This window comes from Lepisma saccharinum, chromosome 23, assembly GCF_977018435.1.
Source record: "Lepisma saccharinum chromosome 23, izLepSacc3.1, whole genome shotgun sequence".
Taxonomy (NCBI): Eukaryota; Metazoa; Arthropoda; class Insecta; order Zygentoma; family Lepismatidae; genus Lepisma; species Lepisma saccharinum.
Window position 1 is genome coordinate 22,642,494 of NC_139251.1, and position 20,936 is coordinate 22,663,429.

At 36.0% G+C, this 20,936-nt stretch overlaps 1 protein-coding gene across 3 annotated transcripts in view; it reads right to left on the reverse strand.

Moving 5' to 3' along the window:
- Positions 1–2,265: 2,265 nt before the first annotated feature.
- The window catches only part of Pcl (polycomb protein Pcl), a 39,012-nt gene continuing 20,341 nt past the window's right edge, over positions 2,266–20,936 (reverse strand). For all 3 annotated transcript variants that reach the window (XM_083144225.1, XM_083144223.1, XM_083144222.1), the window contains exons 6-12: positions 20,565–20,645; positions 19,010–19,188; positions 15,489–15,684; positions 14,289–14,356; positions 12,344–12,514; positions 9,805–10,228; positions 2,266–5,387 (exon numbers count right to left, since the gene is read on the reverse strand). In XM_083144225.1, coding sequence (XP_083000351.1) covers positions 4,704–5,387; positions 9,805–10,228; positions 12,344–12,514; positions 14,289–14,356; positions 15,489–15,684; positions 19,010–19,188; positions 20,565–20,645 — 1,803 coding nt within the window. In that variant the 3' untranslated portion in view covers positions 2,266–4,703. The remainder of the gene's footprint in view (positions 5,388–9,804; positions 10,229–12,343; positions 12,515–14,288; positions 14,357–15,488; positions 15,685–19,009; positions 19,189–20,564; positions 20,646–20,936) is intronic.

Here is a 20,936-nt window from a genome sequence, read left to right on the forward strand (position 1 = left end):
GTATGGTTCGTCTTGTGAGTCTACGGAAAAGGATTCAGGGGGTGTTGGAACAGGTAGTTCATTACTATGCACCACAGGACGAGTAGCAGAATGAAAATTTGGAAATACAATTGTCTTCTTTTTAGTATTGGACATACGTTGTATTGGTGGGACCATAGGCCTGCAAAAAAAAACAAAAAACAATCGTGTGTATGATTAGTGGGTTCCACCCAAATCATGGGAAAATAGCATTGATGGTCTTCTGTGATTCAACCAGTCCAGCAGATTCGTGTAGCAGGTCTTACAACAGAAATGTGGAGCGCAAGTCTTATCTTCATCTCCGAATTTGCAGTATTTACCGAAATATAGATTGTAGGCTGTTCATACAGCAGGGGTAATATTTCTCCGCTGTCCAGAAAACACAACTTGACCACAAACATAACAGAATTTTTTAGCATTGATAATGCATTTACGTGGCATTTTTTACCATCACTCAGAAATTTAATCAAATGCCAACCTTACCAGAAACGCACCACGTAATACGTGATTTATCTTCGATAAATGCACACACTCAACCTAGTTTTATAAAGCCACAATCACATCTGCAAAAAATGAACACCTCACAAAACAATAAAAAAGAGGTTTTGTGGCTGGTCTTGAAAAAGTTCCCCCTTTCCTTACAACAAATAAACAAAGATAAGAAAACTCAACATTTACTTCTTACAGCTATGCAATACCATATACAATAGGGAACTTCTCCAAATCAACAATGCCCTGTAAATCAATTATAATTGCGATTTTCAACGACAGTTTCGTATTTAAGGGACCAATATTGACTAGAAATTGTATATATCACTCATGTCGCATTTTGGCTTTTGACCAGTGTAATCAATATGCAGTGGAACCTCGATATTATTTTTTTCAGCATACTTAATATGTAGGAAGCTGTAACATCCAGGAAATTTTTATAACACTGCTTTATAGGCAACATGAAGATTAGATGTATAATGTGGGTAATACTGATGAACAGATTATCTCGGGCTATCGACCAGGTGAGTTGTGGAAATGATTCCAAGCTTTTGAGAGCTAACATCACTCTCATCTTCAGGGTAGAAGTGCAGTTCTGAGCGTCAACCTGGTGTATATACGTTCGTGGAGGGGGGTCCTGGTAAAGATGGTGGACCAATCAAGTGGCGTGTCTGCTACGTGTGCATTTCTGGTTAACTAACACTAACCAGGCTGGGCCCAGTTCGAGCCCCGTGTCGCGATTAAGATTGTCTTTTTCTTCATAAAGGCTACTGCTTCCTTGATAATACGGTCCCAGTAGTTTGAAGTTTTGGCTATGATTTCTGTGTTGCTGAAATCTGGTCTATGTCCCTCGTTGACAATGTTCTGCAAGTCCAGACTTTTCAGGGTGGAAATACTTGAGGGAGCTTTGATGTTCTTTACAGTGCTGTTCTATTGTCCTACCCGTTTGCCCAATGTACGCTTTCCCGCATTTGCAGGTAATACGTTAGACTCCCCGTGTTTTGAGTCCTAACTCATCCTTGCGGTTGCGTAGTAGGCTTCCGATCTTAGGTGGTGGTTTGTGAATGGATTTTATGTTGTTTCTTTAGAATTTGGCTGATAACTCTAGAATTATTTGTGGGTAATACTGGAACATTAAATCGGGATTCCACTGTACCATATGTGGTAACAGGATGGATCTAAAATTTAGTGGGGTATGAATGTATAAGTAGGTATTTCTACAATTATCTACATGTGACTGGGTATTCTTACCAATTAGAACTACTTTCACTAAAATATACATAGAATGTTCTAATATATTTGTTTCAAAGTCAATGACACAAGCAATGTTAGAACATGGGCATCACACAAATTTTAAATGTTTTACCCTGTCAATATATGGACAGCTCTAAAAGCTATACAATGAATGGTTCCCTGCTTTGTATCACATTTAAAAGCAGAGATAATTGACAAAACATAACTTTTTTTTTGTAATGGAATTTTTTTAGCATCTCTTAGGAAAAAATGCATGCATGGGCAGAGTGCTTGTGGAACAAACTTTGAGTGCGGAGTGGTGGCAAATTTGTCCATTAATCCATGTTTGGACATGGAATGACCCTATGTTTAATAGTAAACTGAACTTTGTAGTGGGGAAGAAACTACACAGGTAAGTCTTCAGGCATTCTCAACACTAAATAAGGGCAATACAGACATTTATTTGCTCAATTATGTATACATTTCCTCAAAATTTAGAGTTGGCAAAACAAATTAACCTACTTACAGTGTTACATATTACACTTTCTTTGGCATTAAAGAACTGGTTTTGTTTTTTTTCTTTTCTGTTTCAAATTTTTTAACTTTCCTGCTTAATGTTAAGAACAACAAAATTTAAAAATATAGGTGGAAAATCATTCTATTAGAACCATAACTTATTTGTATATTGAATATAGTCAACTTCGGGTAGTTCATTTTTACATATCCTATTCTGGTGTTAGGCACTAACATAGTTTGAACAACATGGTAATAATAAAATAAGAAACAGAATTATCATAATTTATAAACATTGTATTATCATAATTTACAAACTTTTCTGACAATTGCACAGACACAATGTCAAAGACATATACAAAAATGCTGATTCAAAACCATATGATTAGTAATTTACAAGGCTTAGGATACCCAAAAAAATTGAGTATATGGTTGGACATTTTCAACATTTCTGTACACCACAATTCACTGCACACACATGATAATATTCATGCCAAACCACATATACAGAACACAGATGTTTGAGCATTATTTTTTTTTCCTATTTTTTGTGAACTGCTATGCATATTTATTTATTTAGGGTCAGTCTTGAAACTTCTGAACAAAGAGCATGAGACTACGTGTAAAATCTTAACTTAAAACACAAGTTCATTTAAGTGTGTGGATGAATTCTAAATTAACAAGTTGCATATTTTCCAGAAAGAGCTCCTCCCTCTCCTCTTCCCTTGCTGCCTTCAACGATTCACTTCAAACCAATCTTTGGTTGCAGACCCTCCTGACTAGTAACAGTTCTCAGCTATTATTCAGTATGAAAATACAGTAGAAGGAAATAAAAGGGGGGGGGGTTGTTTTTGTACATTGCTTTCAGTAACTATTTATTATAAATAGGACTGAGCCAATACTGATGCCTAGGGCCACATAATGGTGAATAAAAGATAAAGATTTTGGGGCAAAAACTAGGCCCATTTCAGGATCAAAAGCAGTACGATAAAATGGCACCTGGGAGTTAAAATGGTGAATAATAATCTAAATGAGATTTAAAAACTACATTCATTATACAAAATAAACATTTCTTTTCTAATAGCACATTTATGTAGTTATGAGAGTATTAAGTTTATTCCTGCTTAAAGGAGTCCCTTTTCTTCTTCTCAAATATTTACAGCAGAATTAATAAATTTTCCATCATTTGCAAAACTCGCAGGATAATTCAAACTTCAAAGAGTGTCATGTTACTCCAATATTTTGCATTTTATTTCGAATCATTGTGTGACAAAATATGTTAGGAAAATACATCTTGCAACTTTCAAAAACACTAAAAATTAACATTACAGTGTAATATTTTCACAATTTCATGTTAAAAACTAAATATGCATGCCTCTCCCGTTGCATTGGAATCAGAAAGTATTGGTTGGGGTTTATTTACCAATACTGGCCAATAACTTTCTGGCATTTTGAGTGTTCACGGGGTCCACAAAAATGCTGGTAATGCTAATTGTCCTGAAAGTTATGCAAAATTCGGAGTTTCCATTGATTATGTACCAGTATTATGTAAACATACAACTGTACAACATATGATTTTTTTTTACATTGTGATGTAATTTTCACACGTTTTAAAGCAGAACTCTGGTAAAGTGATGCTTGAGTGGAATACTCACTCAATAAATTAATCAATATTTTGAAGCATTAGTAATGATATCGGCTCAGCCCTAGTTATAAACACACAAAATAAAAGAACTTACGTTAGCTTTAAAAGCTGCACCCTGCTCACAGTTGACTGCAGCAAGGGACTGAAACCAGCATGCAATACTCTGTACTGACTAGTACTACATTGTATGAAAAATGGCAGTGAGTACCTGGTCTCAAAATAATGGAATGGCGGTGAAGTTGATTCTTTATCGTTTACATAAAACAAAAATCAATAGAAGTTCACACCAATTCAAGAACCAATTGATATATGTTAAAACATTTTGTACAGAATAATCAGTCTTTGTCATGTATTGTTCTTGATCCTGCAAAAACTGACTAACGTTATTTACAGCTGGACAGTTCATGCACTTCGGTAACAAAAACAGGAAAAAATTGAAGTGATGAAAAATTGTATACTCTGCAGACATCTTAATAACACTTGAGTGTGTAATATCACACTCAATTCCATTTCACACACATACATACATACATGCACCACATTGTATATGTATAAAAAGAAAACAAATGATACAGATATACATACAGTCTTTAACACTATTGAGTACTTGCAAAAAATACAAGCTTCTTTCTTTCATAAGTGGGGCACTTTCTTTTAATAAATTCACATCAATGAAGCATATAAAAAACCCACCAGCTTCCATACAAGGCAGTGATTTTTATTTCAGCAATGTATTAAAACTTACAAAAAAATGCTCTCTTCTTTTTGTGAAGCACGTAGTTTCTATTACACCATTCTATGACTGTTACGTAGAAGCACCTTCCCATTCTATTAAATATTGAACCTTACGACTTGGTGTAACACGTTTAGCTAAGACACTGAACTTCTCACCGGCAGCAATACGATTGGCAGCTCCAAAATAAATATTCAGTGAAGACTTGAGATCATTGAAGGAGATGTCAGCAGAATCTTTTTTATCACAATCTGAATCGCTTTTCAACCTCCTGTTTAAGGCATATTCGACACAGTTACTAATTTGTCCACTGCTTATACTGGATGATGACTGACCGTACAGACTTGCGAGGGAAGCACTGTGCCACAGCTGGCCATTTTCACTGGCTTTCATTCCTTCGCTTAGGATGCTGAAGTGGTTCTGAAGGAACATTGCATTTTTGTTAGCTGCGGTCAGTGGATGTGGAACGATGGTCATACGTCTCCTGTATCTCCTCCGTTTCACTTCGCCATTTTTGGCGATTCTAATGTCTTTCTCACTCAATTGTCTTTTTGCAGGACGTAATGCTGGCACATTCGGCATGTTGTCCAAATTACGGAAAGGATTGTTTTGGCCCTCAAAGTCTTTTGGCGGGGGGATAAAGGAGTCCAAGGTTCCACGGGATGATGTTTCATCGCCACTTGTGTCCCCTGGTGTTGTGGGGATTGGAAGTGAACCTCTTGTGGCAATCGGGGCTTCCTGATTGACTTTCTGGCTCTGGAATAAGCAATGTGGAAAGTGATTACAATGGTCACGACATCAGAAGCATCTTCTTCAATTACCACTTGCCTTTGATACAAATTACCATGTGCCTTGTACCTTCTGATAAGACAAGTATCTTCACATACATTCAGAGTATAAACACAGATGAAATTCATATTTTAATCAAGTATACAGTGTGTCCCAAAATAGTGTTTACACTCTTTGAACATCAATAACAGGAAACTAATAAGAGCAAGCACCAACTTCTTTTGGTGTCACATACCTTAAAAGTTATAGATGTTCAAAATGACCACCATTGGCAGTAATATATTATGTGCAATCTGAACAGATCGATAAACAGCAGATACGGTTTCTGCGGGAAGGGAAGTATAGGTCGTCTCAATTGCATGTCTCACATCACTCAGTGTCTCTGGCTTTGTGGCATATACAACATTTATCACAGTTACCCACACACATGCTCAACATAGACATTGCAGCTTCAAATGCAAGAATTCCAGTCAAGTCATATTTACTAGTTTCTCTATTATTAAAGTTCAAAGAGTGTAAACATTATTTTGGGACATAAAATAATTCAGGCACCAGCCCCTTTTTTACTCACAGGCCAACATTCTGTTTTTTTTTTTTTCAATTTTGGGCTAAGAAAGCCATGAATTCGACTATGATAAAGATACACATTTTGAAATGGAACTTTGAAACATTAATTTATTAATTAATACAAGATTGGATTAAAATTAATTAATTCTTGTGCTGAAATGGACTTCCTAAAGGTAACTCTACTGGTAACAGCATCATTAACTATGCAATACTACTAATATATGGCCGATTGTACCATATCACTGCATATTTTAAAATTTTGCTAACAGTGAAATAATGTACCGGGTGTCCGAGAAGTGTTTGTATGAAAACAAAAATTAACTGTATCCGCTATATGCAACATAGACATGAAAAAATAGTACCAAAATGTTCGGAAACTATTCAAGTTTTTTTTGTTTCAGATTTCTGTACCGTTGCAGTAGTGTAGCAGTGGCAGTGTCCAGCAAACCGGAAATGTACACAAATCAGAAAAAGGCTGAGTGTGTCCTGTGGTTTCACGAGAGCAGGTCACAAAAAACAGTGCAGAGACAGTTTCAAACATCGTGCGTATCTGGGGTAAAGAGCCCCCTCATGAGGTGAGGAAGTCGACCATGGGCAACCCGAAGGTGAACGTTTGGTGCACGCTGCTGCATGACAGAATAATCGAACCATTCTTTTTCTGTGAGGACACCGTAACATCTGGAGTGTATCTCGACATGTTGCAATTGTTTGCTGTTCCTCAATTGCTAGAATACCACCCAGATGTTATCTTTCAACAAGACGGTGCACCGCCACATTGGAGTCTGGAGGTTCGTTCCTACCTTGAACAGACATTTCCTGGAAAATGGATTGGTCGAGATGGACCGACGGCGTGGCCTGAAAGATCTCCAGACATAACCCCTTTAGATTTTTTCTATGGAGTTATGTGAAAGACAATGTCTACAGAACTCCTGCATCCGATCTTGCAACTCTGCAACAACGGATAACCCAAGTCATCACATCAATCCCTCCTTTGATGTTGGCTAATGCATGGCGAAAAGTTGAATTTCGACTAGATGTACTCCGTGCTACCAAGGGTGCTCACGTGGAGATTTATTGATTTCTTTCCTATTGCCAATAAAACTTGAATAGTTTCCGAACATTTTGGTACCATTTTTTCATGTCTATGTTGCATATAGCGGATACAGTTAATTTTTGTTTTCATACAAAGACTTCTCGGACACCCGGTATAATGGCATGCTTATTATTCTGATACAGGGTGTCCCACGAACGGCGCAACTGGGAATTAAGAGTGGCGTTACTTTGTAACCGAAACCTGTACATACATAAGTCATACACCAAATGTTAGCCCTGTCCAAGTAGATATTTTTAAACATAGAAACAACAAACGGGGTGCAGTGTTGTTCATGCAGTGTTGCCAAATGTAAGTGAAAGTGTAAATTTATTTTTCCACAAATCATGGAAAATTGCATGTCAAACATTCGTACGGAAATTTGGACGTCAATTTCCATATCACTGCATATTTTAAAATTTTGCTAACAGTGAAATAATGTACCGGGTGTCCGAGAAGTGTTTGTATGAAAACAAAAATTAACTATTTCGCCATCTATAGTTCAGAGAAGAAAACCGATCATTTTCGCGTATAGCCAATCCTGAAATGCCTCGTAAAGGCGTACAGGTCCAAATGGGTGTTTTAAAAAAATTATGAGGTACAGTGGCAACACTGTTGATGTTTGAAGGCAACAAAAGGTGTGTTTAGTGATGGTCTATGACATGGAAATACTGGAAACAGGAAAAAAAGAAAATTTTCATTTTCTTTTTTTCCTGTTTCCAGTATTTCCATGTCATAGACCATCACTAAATTTTCATTTTCTTTTTTTCCTGTTTCCAGTATTTCCATGTCATAGACCATCACTAAACACACCTTTTGTTGCCTTCAAACATCAACAGTGTTGCCACTGTACCTCATAATTTTTTTAAAACACCCATTTGGACCGGTACGCCTTTACGAGGCATTTCAAGATTGGCTATACGCGAAAACGATCGGTTTTCTTCTCTGAACTATAGATGGCGAAATAGTCCACCTACCCAAGGTGGAAATTGACGTCCAAATTTCCGTACGAATGTTTGACATGCAATTTTCCATGCTTTGTGGAAAAATAAATTTACACTTTCACTTACATTTGGCAACACTGCATGAACAACACTGCACCCCGTTTGTTGTTTCTATGTTTAAAAATATGTACTTGGACAGGGCTAACATTTGGTGTATGACTTATGTATGTACAGGTTTCGGTTACAAAGTAACGCCACTCTTAATTCCCAGTTGCGCCGTTCGTGGGACACCCTGTATAATGAAACAAAAAACACACAAACCCGAAAAAATATATAAAGTACTTGTTTCTTTATAAGTAATGGAAATTTCCGTAACTGAACTTTAATTATTAAAAAAATAGAACTGGATTTGAAAATGCAAAGCACCAGGTGAAAATTTTCAAGTGTCATGGTGAGCAGTTATCATGTATTTGTTTACCCCCAGCCTATCATAATAAACCTGAATTTTTCAGTGTTATTTCCCTCCTCAATTAGAGTTTTCAAGAAACAAGCCATACTCCGCAGTAAAATGATGATAATATTCCAATCCAAAATTGTTCGACTTTTGTACTCACGACAAAAGTTGAGTGACAACATATCAAAATTAAATCACATGTAACCGCTTAGTAGTTCAGGAAGTGTCTGATCATGTACACAAAAAGATTGTCAAATGAACCTTTGTTAAAATCTGATCGACATTCCTTACGTAACATTCACCAAGGAATGTGACGCTTTGTTCCTTCATGGCTAGACGACTTGCTAAGTAGAGCATTGCAACAGCATTAGGTTTGATTGATTTGGTTTGGTTTCTTTACTTTGCCTTTCTGACACTTCTGGCTAATCACGATGAGGAGGATGAGTGATGATATGATGAAAGGACACTTACAAAGAATATCCATGCCAAGGCTGGGATTCGAAACCGGAACCCCTGGCATAGTAGTACGATGTGCTAACCACTCTGCAATGGAGGCAGACATATGGCATTAGGCATAAATCTGTGGTCTTCCTAAGTACTATACTTGAGCACTGTTGCTGGTGCACTTTCAGCATCTACATCATTGCAGAAGCAAGCTTTTGATACTGTGGTGGCCAGTTCGCTTGTGGTTGTATTTTTTCCAGGCACACCCAGTTGGCAGAAAAATTTTAAATTAGGTACACAAGCACTTTTATACTGGAAACTATCAACTAAAAGACATTCTATTGAAAAACTTGCTTACATTCCTACAATTTGCACCCTATCCTGAAAATTTGATTTGAATTGAATTGTTGCTCTAAGTCCACTTTATGCACAGAAAGGCTAATCGAGACATGACCTAGAGTTTAAAGTGGGATCCGAAGCACTGTGCCATGTGCCTCCACCGGGTATCGAACCCAGGACCCCTTGATTACAATAGTATACCGAAAAAGAACGTAGCATTGTGTATTGATTCTGACAGAAAAGAATATAAACAATGGGAATTTTAGGGTGTTTTAATGATTGCGCAATTTACTCCAAACTCTATCAAAATCTTCCCTTAAAGCTTAAAAAGCACCGTAACCACACCACCAACAGCATTAACTTAAATCACCTAATATTCACACACGTGCAAGTTTCCAATTTATCAGATGTTTGTGGAAACCTGCAATAATCAATGATTTTTGGTGCATGAAACCTGTCCCAACCTAATATACATACACCCTGCATAAATAACATAAAAAAAGGATCATTTATACTAAAATATGCTCAAGAGATCTTGGTATTTACCTTAGCAATGGCATTTTTGAGCAGCTTCCTTGCTTTCCGTGCTCGTAAGTTTAAGTTTCTGTAGCTTTCTGTGTTCTTGCTTTGCTTTCGTCTTCGAAGCAGTCGTTCAGTTGGAGACATGCACTTTAGGCCATTTGACTTGAGCTTTTCTTTTATGCTTTCCTGAAAATTTTTCGCCGAGTTTCCACCATCACTTGGAAGTTTCACAGATTTATGTTCACTTTTTGAGTCTGGACTTCTGCTGTGCTTATCTGAAGTCTGTTTTGCCTTAGCAAAGATTTTGTCAGCAGCGTGATCTGGTATATGGTTGTTGGATGGAGTAGACTTCACAGCAAAACCACACTTTGGCAAGTTCATTCTTCCATTGACCACCAGAATGTCATTCTTTGCACCACGGTTTTTGCACTTTGGGGAAGGGGGCGAGCTGAAACACATGGAAGATATAGTCAGAATGAAAATGGTTACCAATGAAAAACACAACAATAACTCACAAGGTTTGCAGTAAAACTTTAGTCTCTTATGTCAAACTAATATGTCACACCTTGCTGGCAAAACTACAATTTTTTTTAACCAACCTATACGGGCTATCCACCGGAAGGAAGTGCCTTCGCGCAGATGCCATACTTGTAGCACAACAACTCCCGGTTCGTAGGATCACAACATGCTGCTGAAGGGAGTTGAGATTGTGTTATGTATGAAAGGAACAAATGGGTGTGTACAAGGAGGATGTAAAATTCGATCACGGCTAAATAATCTTTCACGGATCTCTCTTCATCCATTTCCTCGAGATCTCGGTGCCAAAATTATTGTATTCAAGCCGTGAGGCGTGAAAATTGGAAGCCCATTAGCAGGAGTAGACTCCGCAGTAATGACAACAGATGTGCAGGAACACAAAAAGGAATTAACTTAATTATCTAATAACTACATTCATGTACTAATAGAAGGGAAATGTTTATTTTGTGTAATAAGTGTAGTTTTTAAACTAAATTTAGGATTTTATTCACCATTTTAACACCGAAATGCCATTTTTATAATGCTTTTGATCCTGAAATGTGCCCAGTTTTTGTACCAAAATCTTGATATTTTATTTACCACAAATATGAGGTAATCACCCTTACGAGCTGTTCTGTTGTATGATGTTATGTGTGCTATTCTTCAATAACGTTGTAGCCTTCTTGTTTAATTTGCATGTAAATGTATGGCCAATATTTAGGCACATGTTGCTTGCATCGGTTGACAAAATTTTGACCTGCTAGTTTTTCGAGCTAAGGTGACATGCCCCTAAAATGACACTTTTTCACTTAACTCATATAATTGCGAGTCCCAAATCCATCAAATGCTGCGCATGATCAAGAATGGTTGCAAATAACAAAATAACATGGCATTAATCATACGTCTAATTATGAACCTTACCCAAAAATGTCATTCTGGGAAAAATTTAATGCTGACTTCCGCCATTTATTAATTTGTAGAATTTTCTGTATCGAGTAAACTGATAACCATTGAAAAATAAGTCAATGGAAGAGGCTTTATAATGCAGAAAACCCAGTGTAAATATCTCTTATGGTTTTCATGTTATTATAAGCAATCAAAGTTTGAGTTGTGTGACTTTTGAAATACACTGTATAATTTATATGCCCCGCTTCTATTCTTCCTCCTTCAAAGGCAAAAAACATTGCAGTCACCTGGTTGCATACATGGAGGTTTATAATTGCACATGTTCTTCAAGGTACATTTGCAATTTTATATAGAATCAGTAGAATATTGGTTATCAGTAGGGGCATGCAGATTTCGTGTTTGACGAAAACACGAAATGTGAAATAACACATTGCAGTGTAAATTTTTCATGTTTTGGAAAGGTGAGAGTTACATTTTGCTACCATGTTTTGTTACGAAATGATGCAAAATGAACTGCGAAATGTGAAATAAGCTCTTAAACATGAAATTAAGGGTTTATTTAACAATACAACACCTTCTGAGGTCTGAATTATCCTGAGAGTTATGCAAATCATGGAAAATTGATTAATTCTACGATAAATATTTGTGAAACAAAAATGGATTCCTTTACACTTGGCGACACAAGTATAAACTTAATACTCCGATAACTATATAAATGTGCTATTAGAAGTGAAATGTTAATTTTGTGTAATACATAAGTATAGTTTTTTTTAAATCAAATTTAGGTTATTTTCACAATTTTAACAAAGAAATGCCATTTTACATACTGCTTTATATCCCAAAATATGCCAAGTTTTTGTAACGAAATATTGATGTTTTATTCATCATAAATATGTGGCTCTAATTATCAATACTGGGAAATTTCATTGTGCATTTTATTGGTATGGGCAAACATTTCACATGCACCCATCCCAATCAATACCAGTTCAACTCTAAACAGGATCTGATTCTTAGCATCTCTCATTAGTTTTCATGAACATAATATCTGAACACTAAGAAAAAATTCTCCTGCAATATTTGTATGTACAGAAAGATGTACATAATGAAACAAACCAATGATACCGTGACATGACCTGCTTACCTTGATACAGTTAGGATTTTTGTTTTCTTATTTGACACAATTTTATTCTTGAGAGTAGAATCACTAACAGGTCCTGTGGATGGCAGTGGAATTGTTGGGGCTGGAGGAGGAACACGAACCCTCAAACCCCAAATTGTAGTCTTCTTTTTTATTTCCCTTCCACACTTAAACCTTGAAAAGAAAATACTCATCAAAAGGTGTGTCAGATTTTCCACAAATTCATCATAATTTGACATCCTTAAGCTTTGTTTTATTAATAATTCTGGCAGTATACATATACAGTGAAGTCCCAATAAGCCAAGGTGTATGTGACCAAGACTAACTCAAATTACAAAACTTGGGCTACATGAAATAACCTAGGGGAAATCGGGAGGAAAAATAAAAGGCACATACAATATTATTATGAATATTGTACTTACATTTATTTCTCAGTACCTTAGTAACAATGCTGTTAGCAAACAATGGTTAAACAATGTTGAAATTACACTTTAAAGAAATGGTCAAGTGTCTTCTGCTTCACAGGGTTTCATCATTTAATCTTTAGACCGCCGAGCGGGTTTTCGAAAGTAAACCTCTCTCTGGCTGCCGCCTTTGCAAGTGATTTTTAAATTTTACACTTATTTCAGAAAAACGTTATATCTCAGAGACTATTTGAGCAATCTACTTTGGGTAACTTTTGTTTTGCAGCTAGAACATTAGGGCATGCAACCGAGCAGGAATCAAAATGCCAAAGCCAATAAGAGGGGTTAAGTGGGCTGCGGCTCCCAACTTTCAATGAAAAAAATAAAATATGGGGAGTTTTTTCACATATTTGATAATGTAATGCACCCAGGAACATGAAATGACTTTCATTCGGTTGAGAGAGGACCATTCTTTGAAAATAAGGCTAAAGTTTCTGTCCCCTTCCAAAAATAGCAGGGGAAGAGGGGACAAACCCCCATTTTTTATTTTTTCATTGAAAGTTGGGGGCTGTGGCCTACCCAACCCCTCTTATTGCCTTTGGCATTTTGATTCCTGCATGGTTGCATGCCCCGATGTTTTAGCTGCAACACAAATGTTACCCGAAGTAGATTGGTCAAATAGTCTAGGAGTTATAACATTTTTTGTCAAATAAGTGTACAAATTTAAAATTTGTGCCAGCTTCTGTACGTAACTTTGGAGTCGGTGGGGGGGGGGGTCCTGGGTGGGTGGGTTTTCTTCCACATGACAATTCAAAGTCTTATCTGAACATCTGTCAGCGTTTACAACCTCACATACAAGTATGAAGGTGCTAAAAGCACATGAACTTTTAAATCAGCATGATGGGTCACGAGTGACCCATCGGCCGACTAAGCCTATATTTTCTATGGGTCACATGCATAGTAAAGGTTAAATACACAAAGTCACTTATCAGAATAGAAGTGAGGCCATTTTTGCCTTGGATTATACAGATCATCTGATTTGAGACTCTACTGTAAAGCTTCAACATCTAAGATTATAAATTAAATTTTATTTTGTTTTCTGGAACACAACTAACTTGACGAAATGAATTGATTTCAAATGGAGGGAAGGAGAGAGGGAGAGAGAGAGAGAGAGAGAGAGAGGTTTCCTCTTTCTTTCCTTAGACCTGAACATCATAAAAGCATTAGCATGGAACCAAGATTTTACGTCTTGCAGAGGATCAAGGCAAATAAAGTGTGTGAAAAGTCCCAGGATGGGTTCAGAATTTTTCCAACCCTGTTCCAGAATAGTAACTGCTCACATCACCTCAACAAATGACTGCAATTGTGAATGGGTGGAGTCCTACCTTCACATCCTCCCCCTGTAAGTTCCTTCATGGCACACTGCAATGGGCATGAGGTAACTATTACATTGAAAATATTATAGTACGCTGCAGTATTCGAACCATTTGACTGAATGCATAATATGGTAAATAAAAACAAAATCAGGGTTCCACTGTACACACCTGTTTCTGTTATTTTGCAATACTGATAAAATGGCATCCTTTCTTTCCTCCATGTTGGCATAATATATCTGAAAAAATAAGATATCTCAATAAACACTAATTTAATACAACTCCAATATTACCCACCCAAACAATGCAATGTGAATTTTTTAAACATTAATATTTCAGACAAGTCAGTAAAATCAGAAATGCTACATATACTCCACATAATATACCACTGCTTATCTAGCAGAGGCATAGTGTCCACTTACATGCTTTTCACACTGCTTTTGTATCTGACAATAGGTGTATGAACAAGTGAAAAAAATATTTTTGTTTGTGCCTGTGGATTTTAGAAAGATAGTTCAAACTTTCACGTCTGTCTACAATGGTCAATGCATTGTTTAAGTTAGAAAAAACACCCCACAAAAAAAGTGATTTGCACAACCATACAAAAGAGAAATTATTTTTAAAGGAAAATTGGAAATTGTGGATAGCATTTATTGGTTTCCATTAAAACAATGGAACTAGCAAATGTAGCATTTTTTTGAAAAGAGTAATCTTATAACATATATGGAAGATAAAAGCGGAATGTACATATATGTGCGAGGAATACACTGAGAGGTTATAAAGAAAAAATCACTTCATAAACAACAGCACAATAAAGGGACATATAATCAAATCTTTGCTCATGATTAATGTAAAAAGGGAAAGGTAAAGATCCCCTGCCATGCCATGAGGCATATATAGGAGGATGTGGGGGTAGGGTCCCACACATTCTTCGTTAACGGCCATTTTGGAGGTGATGCAATCAGCACCATGCTCTGGGTGCCTTTACCCCTCAAGATTGCTTCTAGGTACCTATTTATTTGAAGCTGGGTGAACCCCAGAACCAGTATTTCCAGGGACAAGGCTGGAAAAATTCCAACCTCAGATTAGCCACCCTAGGAATCGAACCTGCGTCTCCTGCATGACAGACCCCCTACCAACTAGACCACCACGACTCCACGAGGTGAATTAAACTAACATTATTGTTATTATTTGCCATACACACACACTAAAATTTGATGCTATGAATTACGGTTAGAATTATGCAAATTAGTACACTCCTATTCAAATAAAAAAGCACACTCTATAACTGGTTAATGGTATTGAGTGTCTACTAATCTAATAACACCACGAACCAAAAAGACAAATAAGTATTAATAAGAAGTTTCCTACCTTTGGCGGTAGCTGGAGATTCTCCCAATTATTATTTATAAATGGAATGATGGCAGTATCGAAGTCATAGTACTTCTTAGCATTCAGGACTGTTAAATTAAATAGAGCTAAATGCACAATGTCCACCCATTTCATTTCCAATCTTCGCAAATATTCCTTACCATAATTACATATCGAACACACAAATACATAAAACCTGAAAAAAAAAATAATTAAAGCATTAGTACTTTGTAACTGCCCTCTGTAGTCAAATCTGCTTTACACATTGCTGACAAATAAGGAACTTTGTTCACCTATGTTCCAATACCACTGATGATACTCTTCCTGATTCTCACTATGGTTGGAAATTGTAACAATTCATTTGTTGAAAATATTGATCAATATTAACGTGTAAGTACTCCATTGCAATTACTTTATTCACTCAAGTACCCTGCATATTATACATTTTTCTTCATGGTCCGAATACAACAAATTTTTTTAAAACTTTTTTGCCAGAGTATACATTTTCTCACATTTTTTATCTTCATCATATGAAAAACGAAAAATCAAAGTTCTACTGTACTCTGAAATTATCATGGATGGACTCATATGGTATTTCTGGCGATACTGATAAAATACTTAAATAAAATTTACCAATACCGATAACCGATATATAGGGGCATGCATATTTCGTTTTTGACGAAAAAACGAAATTTGAAAAAAACACATTGTAGTGTTAATTTTTCATGTTTTTGAAAGGTGCGAGATGCATTTTGTGACCATGTTTTGTCACGAAATAATGCGAAATGAACTGCAAAAAACGAAATTTAGGGTTTATTCACCGACGCAGCACCGTCTGAGGTCTGAATTATCCTGAGAGTTATGCAATTCCCGGAAAATTGATTAATTCTGCTGTTAATCTTGGAGAAACAAAATTTGACTCCTTTACACAGAAATAAACTTAATACTCGGATAAGTACATAAATGGGCTATTAGAAGTGAAATTTTAATTCTGTTGAATAAGTGTAGTTTTTAAATCAAATTAAGGATTATATTCACAATTTTAAAACCAAAATGTCTTTTTATATACCACTTTTGATCCAATTTTTCACCGCTATAACACCGATATTTTATTTTATTTACCGCTTTTGAACCCGAAATTGACTCAGTTTTTATACCGAAATTTTGCTTTTTTATTTACCAAAAATATGTGCCTCTACCGATATATAATTACTAGGGCTGAGCTGATACCACTTTGAACCGATACTGATGACGATACTCTCACAGATTCCCACTGATACAGATACTTGAAAATTGTAATAATTAAAAGTTATTAAAAATATTCAGTAACAATAGTGTGTAAGAATTCCACTCTTGTTATGTGCACGCTTTAAAAAATTGAAAAATTACATTAGAATATTAAATTGTATCTTAAATTCATTATTTTTGCACAAAAGTGTTGCAAAATAAAAAGAAACTTCAAATTTTACATAACTTCCATTATAATCAGACTCCGCAAAGTGTTGCGCAAAATATTTGTAGACCCCATGAAAGTCCAAAATTCTGGAAAAGTATCAGCCAGTATCGGTAAATAAATTCCAACCGATATTTTCCAATAAAGATACATCGGCTCAGCCCTAATAATTACAAACGTTTCTTGAAAAACATGAATGGCCTAACTTCCTTAACCTTTAGACTCCCGAGCAGGTTTACGAAAATACCCCCATTCTCGCCCGGACTTATCGGCGGGAATTTTAAATTCGAACACTCTTTGGAGGAAAATTGTTATAACTCGGGCACTATGGGAGCAATCTACTTTGGATAAGTTTTGTTTTGCCGTTAAAAGATCAGTGCAATGCAACCGTGTACAATTCAGAACGCCGGACCGAGGAAGATGGGGGGGGGGGGGCCACGACCCCCGAATTTCAATGGAAAAAAACATAAAAATCTGGAGTTTGCCCACTCTTCTCACGCTATTTTGCGGAGAAGGTGCAAACCTTAGTATTCTTTTCAAAGAATGGACGTTTCCAAAGAGAATGAAACATGTTTCATGTTCCTCGGTGCCATACAAGTTGAATGATGAGCCAAAATGTGAAACTCTGTTCGGATATGTGGCACAGATATGTTGCGGAAGGGGGGGGGGGGAGGTTGGTCATCAATGTGAATTTCCCAGGCTTGCTCCAGACCTGTGTCAGAGTTTCCACCCAAACATAAGAGTATGAAGGTCCTAAAAGCACATTCATTTCGTAATCACCACCATGATACCATATGGTATCATCGCGGCAGTACAACCTTATTCTGATGATACCATATGGTATCATCGGGACAGTAAAGGTTAACCATTTCCCAGCGAGCCTAAAAAAATTAAATTTTCCCCAGGACATTTTTTTTTCTGTTTTTCAAAAATATGTTGCCAAGGGTGTTGTTATTTAAGACTTTTTTTTAAAATCTACAACACGTCCTCCTTTCACACATATATAAAATATTTTATATAAATTTACTCGTATTTATAATTTCATTTCTGTAAAATTTTTTGAAAGTAAAAAAAAAAAATAAACATTGTAATAAAAGTTATTGAAACACATTATCAATAAATAATATAGAAATAATAAATGAAAAAACAAAAAAAAATATCTTAGGATTGAAATAAGACACTAAATGTGAAATCCAAAATGGAATCTTCATAAAAAATTCCACAATGTGCATATAAATTATTCAATGTTATTTTCAAGAGCATAAACAAAAGCACCACCTAATTCGACACGAGTACAAGTAAAATTCAGCAACAAAGTAAATACGACAACTAGTGAAAGAGGTAGTTACAATACATGTACGCAAGAGATGTGGTGTGATTATAGCCCGTCCTTCGTTCACAATAGTGAATGACAGGCCATGTCTGTTGGCTGTCTTTTTGGGCAGAAACTGCACGATGGGCTATGCCCATCACTTGTCAGGAAAGGATTAATTAATGTAGTCTGCAATGGGTTTTCCTTTGAAAAAGAAACTGCATATTTAGACATTTGCAGGACATATCAATTGTATGTTTCTTTCTGGAAGTGACTCAAGAGTTCATTTAAAGAGTGTGTGTGTGGGGGGGGGGGACAGGTAAGTCAACTTTCGTCGAATTCCAGAAAATTAACTTATAATTGTAAAACATTATACTGAACATATAAATGAAACCATGTGTTTTGATGAATGGAAGCGTCATACATACGAAACGAAAGAAAGTTTGTGAAGTTCAATACAGCATTCACATGACAGGAAATGACACCACTAGTTTGCTTACGACAGAAAATTGACTTACCTGTTTTTCTCCCTGGTTCTTCATTTAGTAACATTCTAATGCATTAATAAGTTCCTTTGACTATTATGATCGCCACCATTTAGTGGATGAACTTTTTGAGAAAGACAAAAGAAATCCATCTAAATACTGAGAAAATGGCACTAGCAGTACTGTGTTCATTCGCAATAATTATGGCTACTTGCACAATCTGCAAAATATTTCACAACCTTCTACAATATGCAAACACGGGTGCACCTACCTATCACCACAATAAATTGGATACTGTAGTATACAAGACACACACTTCTCATGAAACCACTGCTCACACCTTGCACACCGCAGCATCTTCATGAACCACTCCCCTGGTTTCTTACAATAGCAGTACTCCTGTTGCTGCTGCCCACTTACTCTATGTGAGTCCCACGTCAGAGAGTCAGACTAGAAAACAAAGAAATTAGGCATGGGTAATTTTATAATGAAGTGCTTGTATTTGGATGGCCTTGTGTTACAAAAAAAGACAGAAATTCACACATTTTAGTTAAGTGATTCACTTTGTTAGTCGTCAAAGTAATGGCATTGACAAACCTTTACCTTCCTTACCTATACAGTGTTATGGGAGTAGGGGCAGCTCAAGGTCAAGTGCCTAACCCCACTCCTCAACCAATGTTCTCCCTTTCCTCCAAACACAATAGCCTGACTGCACAGTGTGGCCAGTAGCATAGTAGTTATCCATATTCTCCCTAGATTTATATACACAATCAGATGACGGACTTTATATTTATTTATTTACCAGACTGGAATAGGTAATGCATAATTCTAAAACTTGCATTATATTTGTATAATTTTATGTAAACTCAGTTAAAGTCAAAAGGTGTAAAAATGAATCTTGGAAACAACACTAAAAATATTATGAATTAAGAGCTTGTTATCTACATTTTATTTTTAGGTATATCAATGACTTGTTTTATTTTTTAATTGCCTGCAAAGTTCACAATATTTCTTAAAAGCTCATAATGCGATTTTATACGATGAGTAAGAGGACAGTCAATAAATGAAGAACCTCATACCATATCCATTTAAACTATAGTAAATGCCTCGTACTGAATATCATAATAGGGTGGGAGATGAACATTTTTAACTTGTGATTCATTATTCTTTTCAAAATCAAAAGATTTTTGTTTTAAAAGCCTAAGTTTATTTTAGTCCAAGTGGGATCCAAACTTCTGTGTAATGTGACTCCAGCAAGGTTCAAACCCAGGTTTTCTTGATTACAAGTGACAGTGTTACTTTTGTTGTGTACAACGAAGAGTGGGGGTAAAAAACTCCACAGTGAACACCGTTGCAGACATATAAACATACTAGGTTATTAACATCCCATCCTTAAAGCATCCAAAAATTACACTTCAAGGTATAAATAGTTTTGAAGATTATAGTGCACTGCAAAAATCTTAAAATGATTGTTAAAAAACAGGTCAGTTTCAACTTAAGAGGTGCCTTTATAGCAAGTAGCTCAGTTAACAGACTAAAGAATGTAATCCCTCTCAATACTTTAGATGTAAATTCCTATATCTCAAACAGGCTACATTCTCACAATTGGGTCAACTCATTATATACCAGCAATACTTTTAACAATTTTAGAAATTTATGTAATGATGATATTTGGAGACACATTGCATGAAAGGCACATTTTTAGCATTATCTACAATTAATGTTAATTTTCCCAACTTTATTATTGCTGGTGACAATTAAAATTCTAATTAATTCATTATTTTTTCGTAAGATACGTTAGTTGAGTCAGTTGTTAAATTACTAACCTCATATGAATACCTATCATCAGATGACTGACTGCATCTCTGCAGAGAATGGTTAACTTTTCCATCCCACCGTACTTGATCCTATAAATTAAATAAACGTTTTAACAATTGAATAAAAAAATTCTGATGATACGTGATGGTACAGTCACATTAAAGCTGTCTTGTAAAAGGCACGAACACTGTAGAAACTCAAGGAAAATCAAATTATAACCAAGCTTTTAACACTGTTTTTTGATGTGATGAAAGAAGTGTATGTGACACTTTCTGGATCAAAATGAAGACAGGGTCCAAGGGTGGATACCGTGCTGTCACTTTGTAGCTTTACCCTAAGTCATGCATAAATCATGTTTTGGCCAGTCAACATACGCTGAC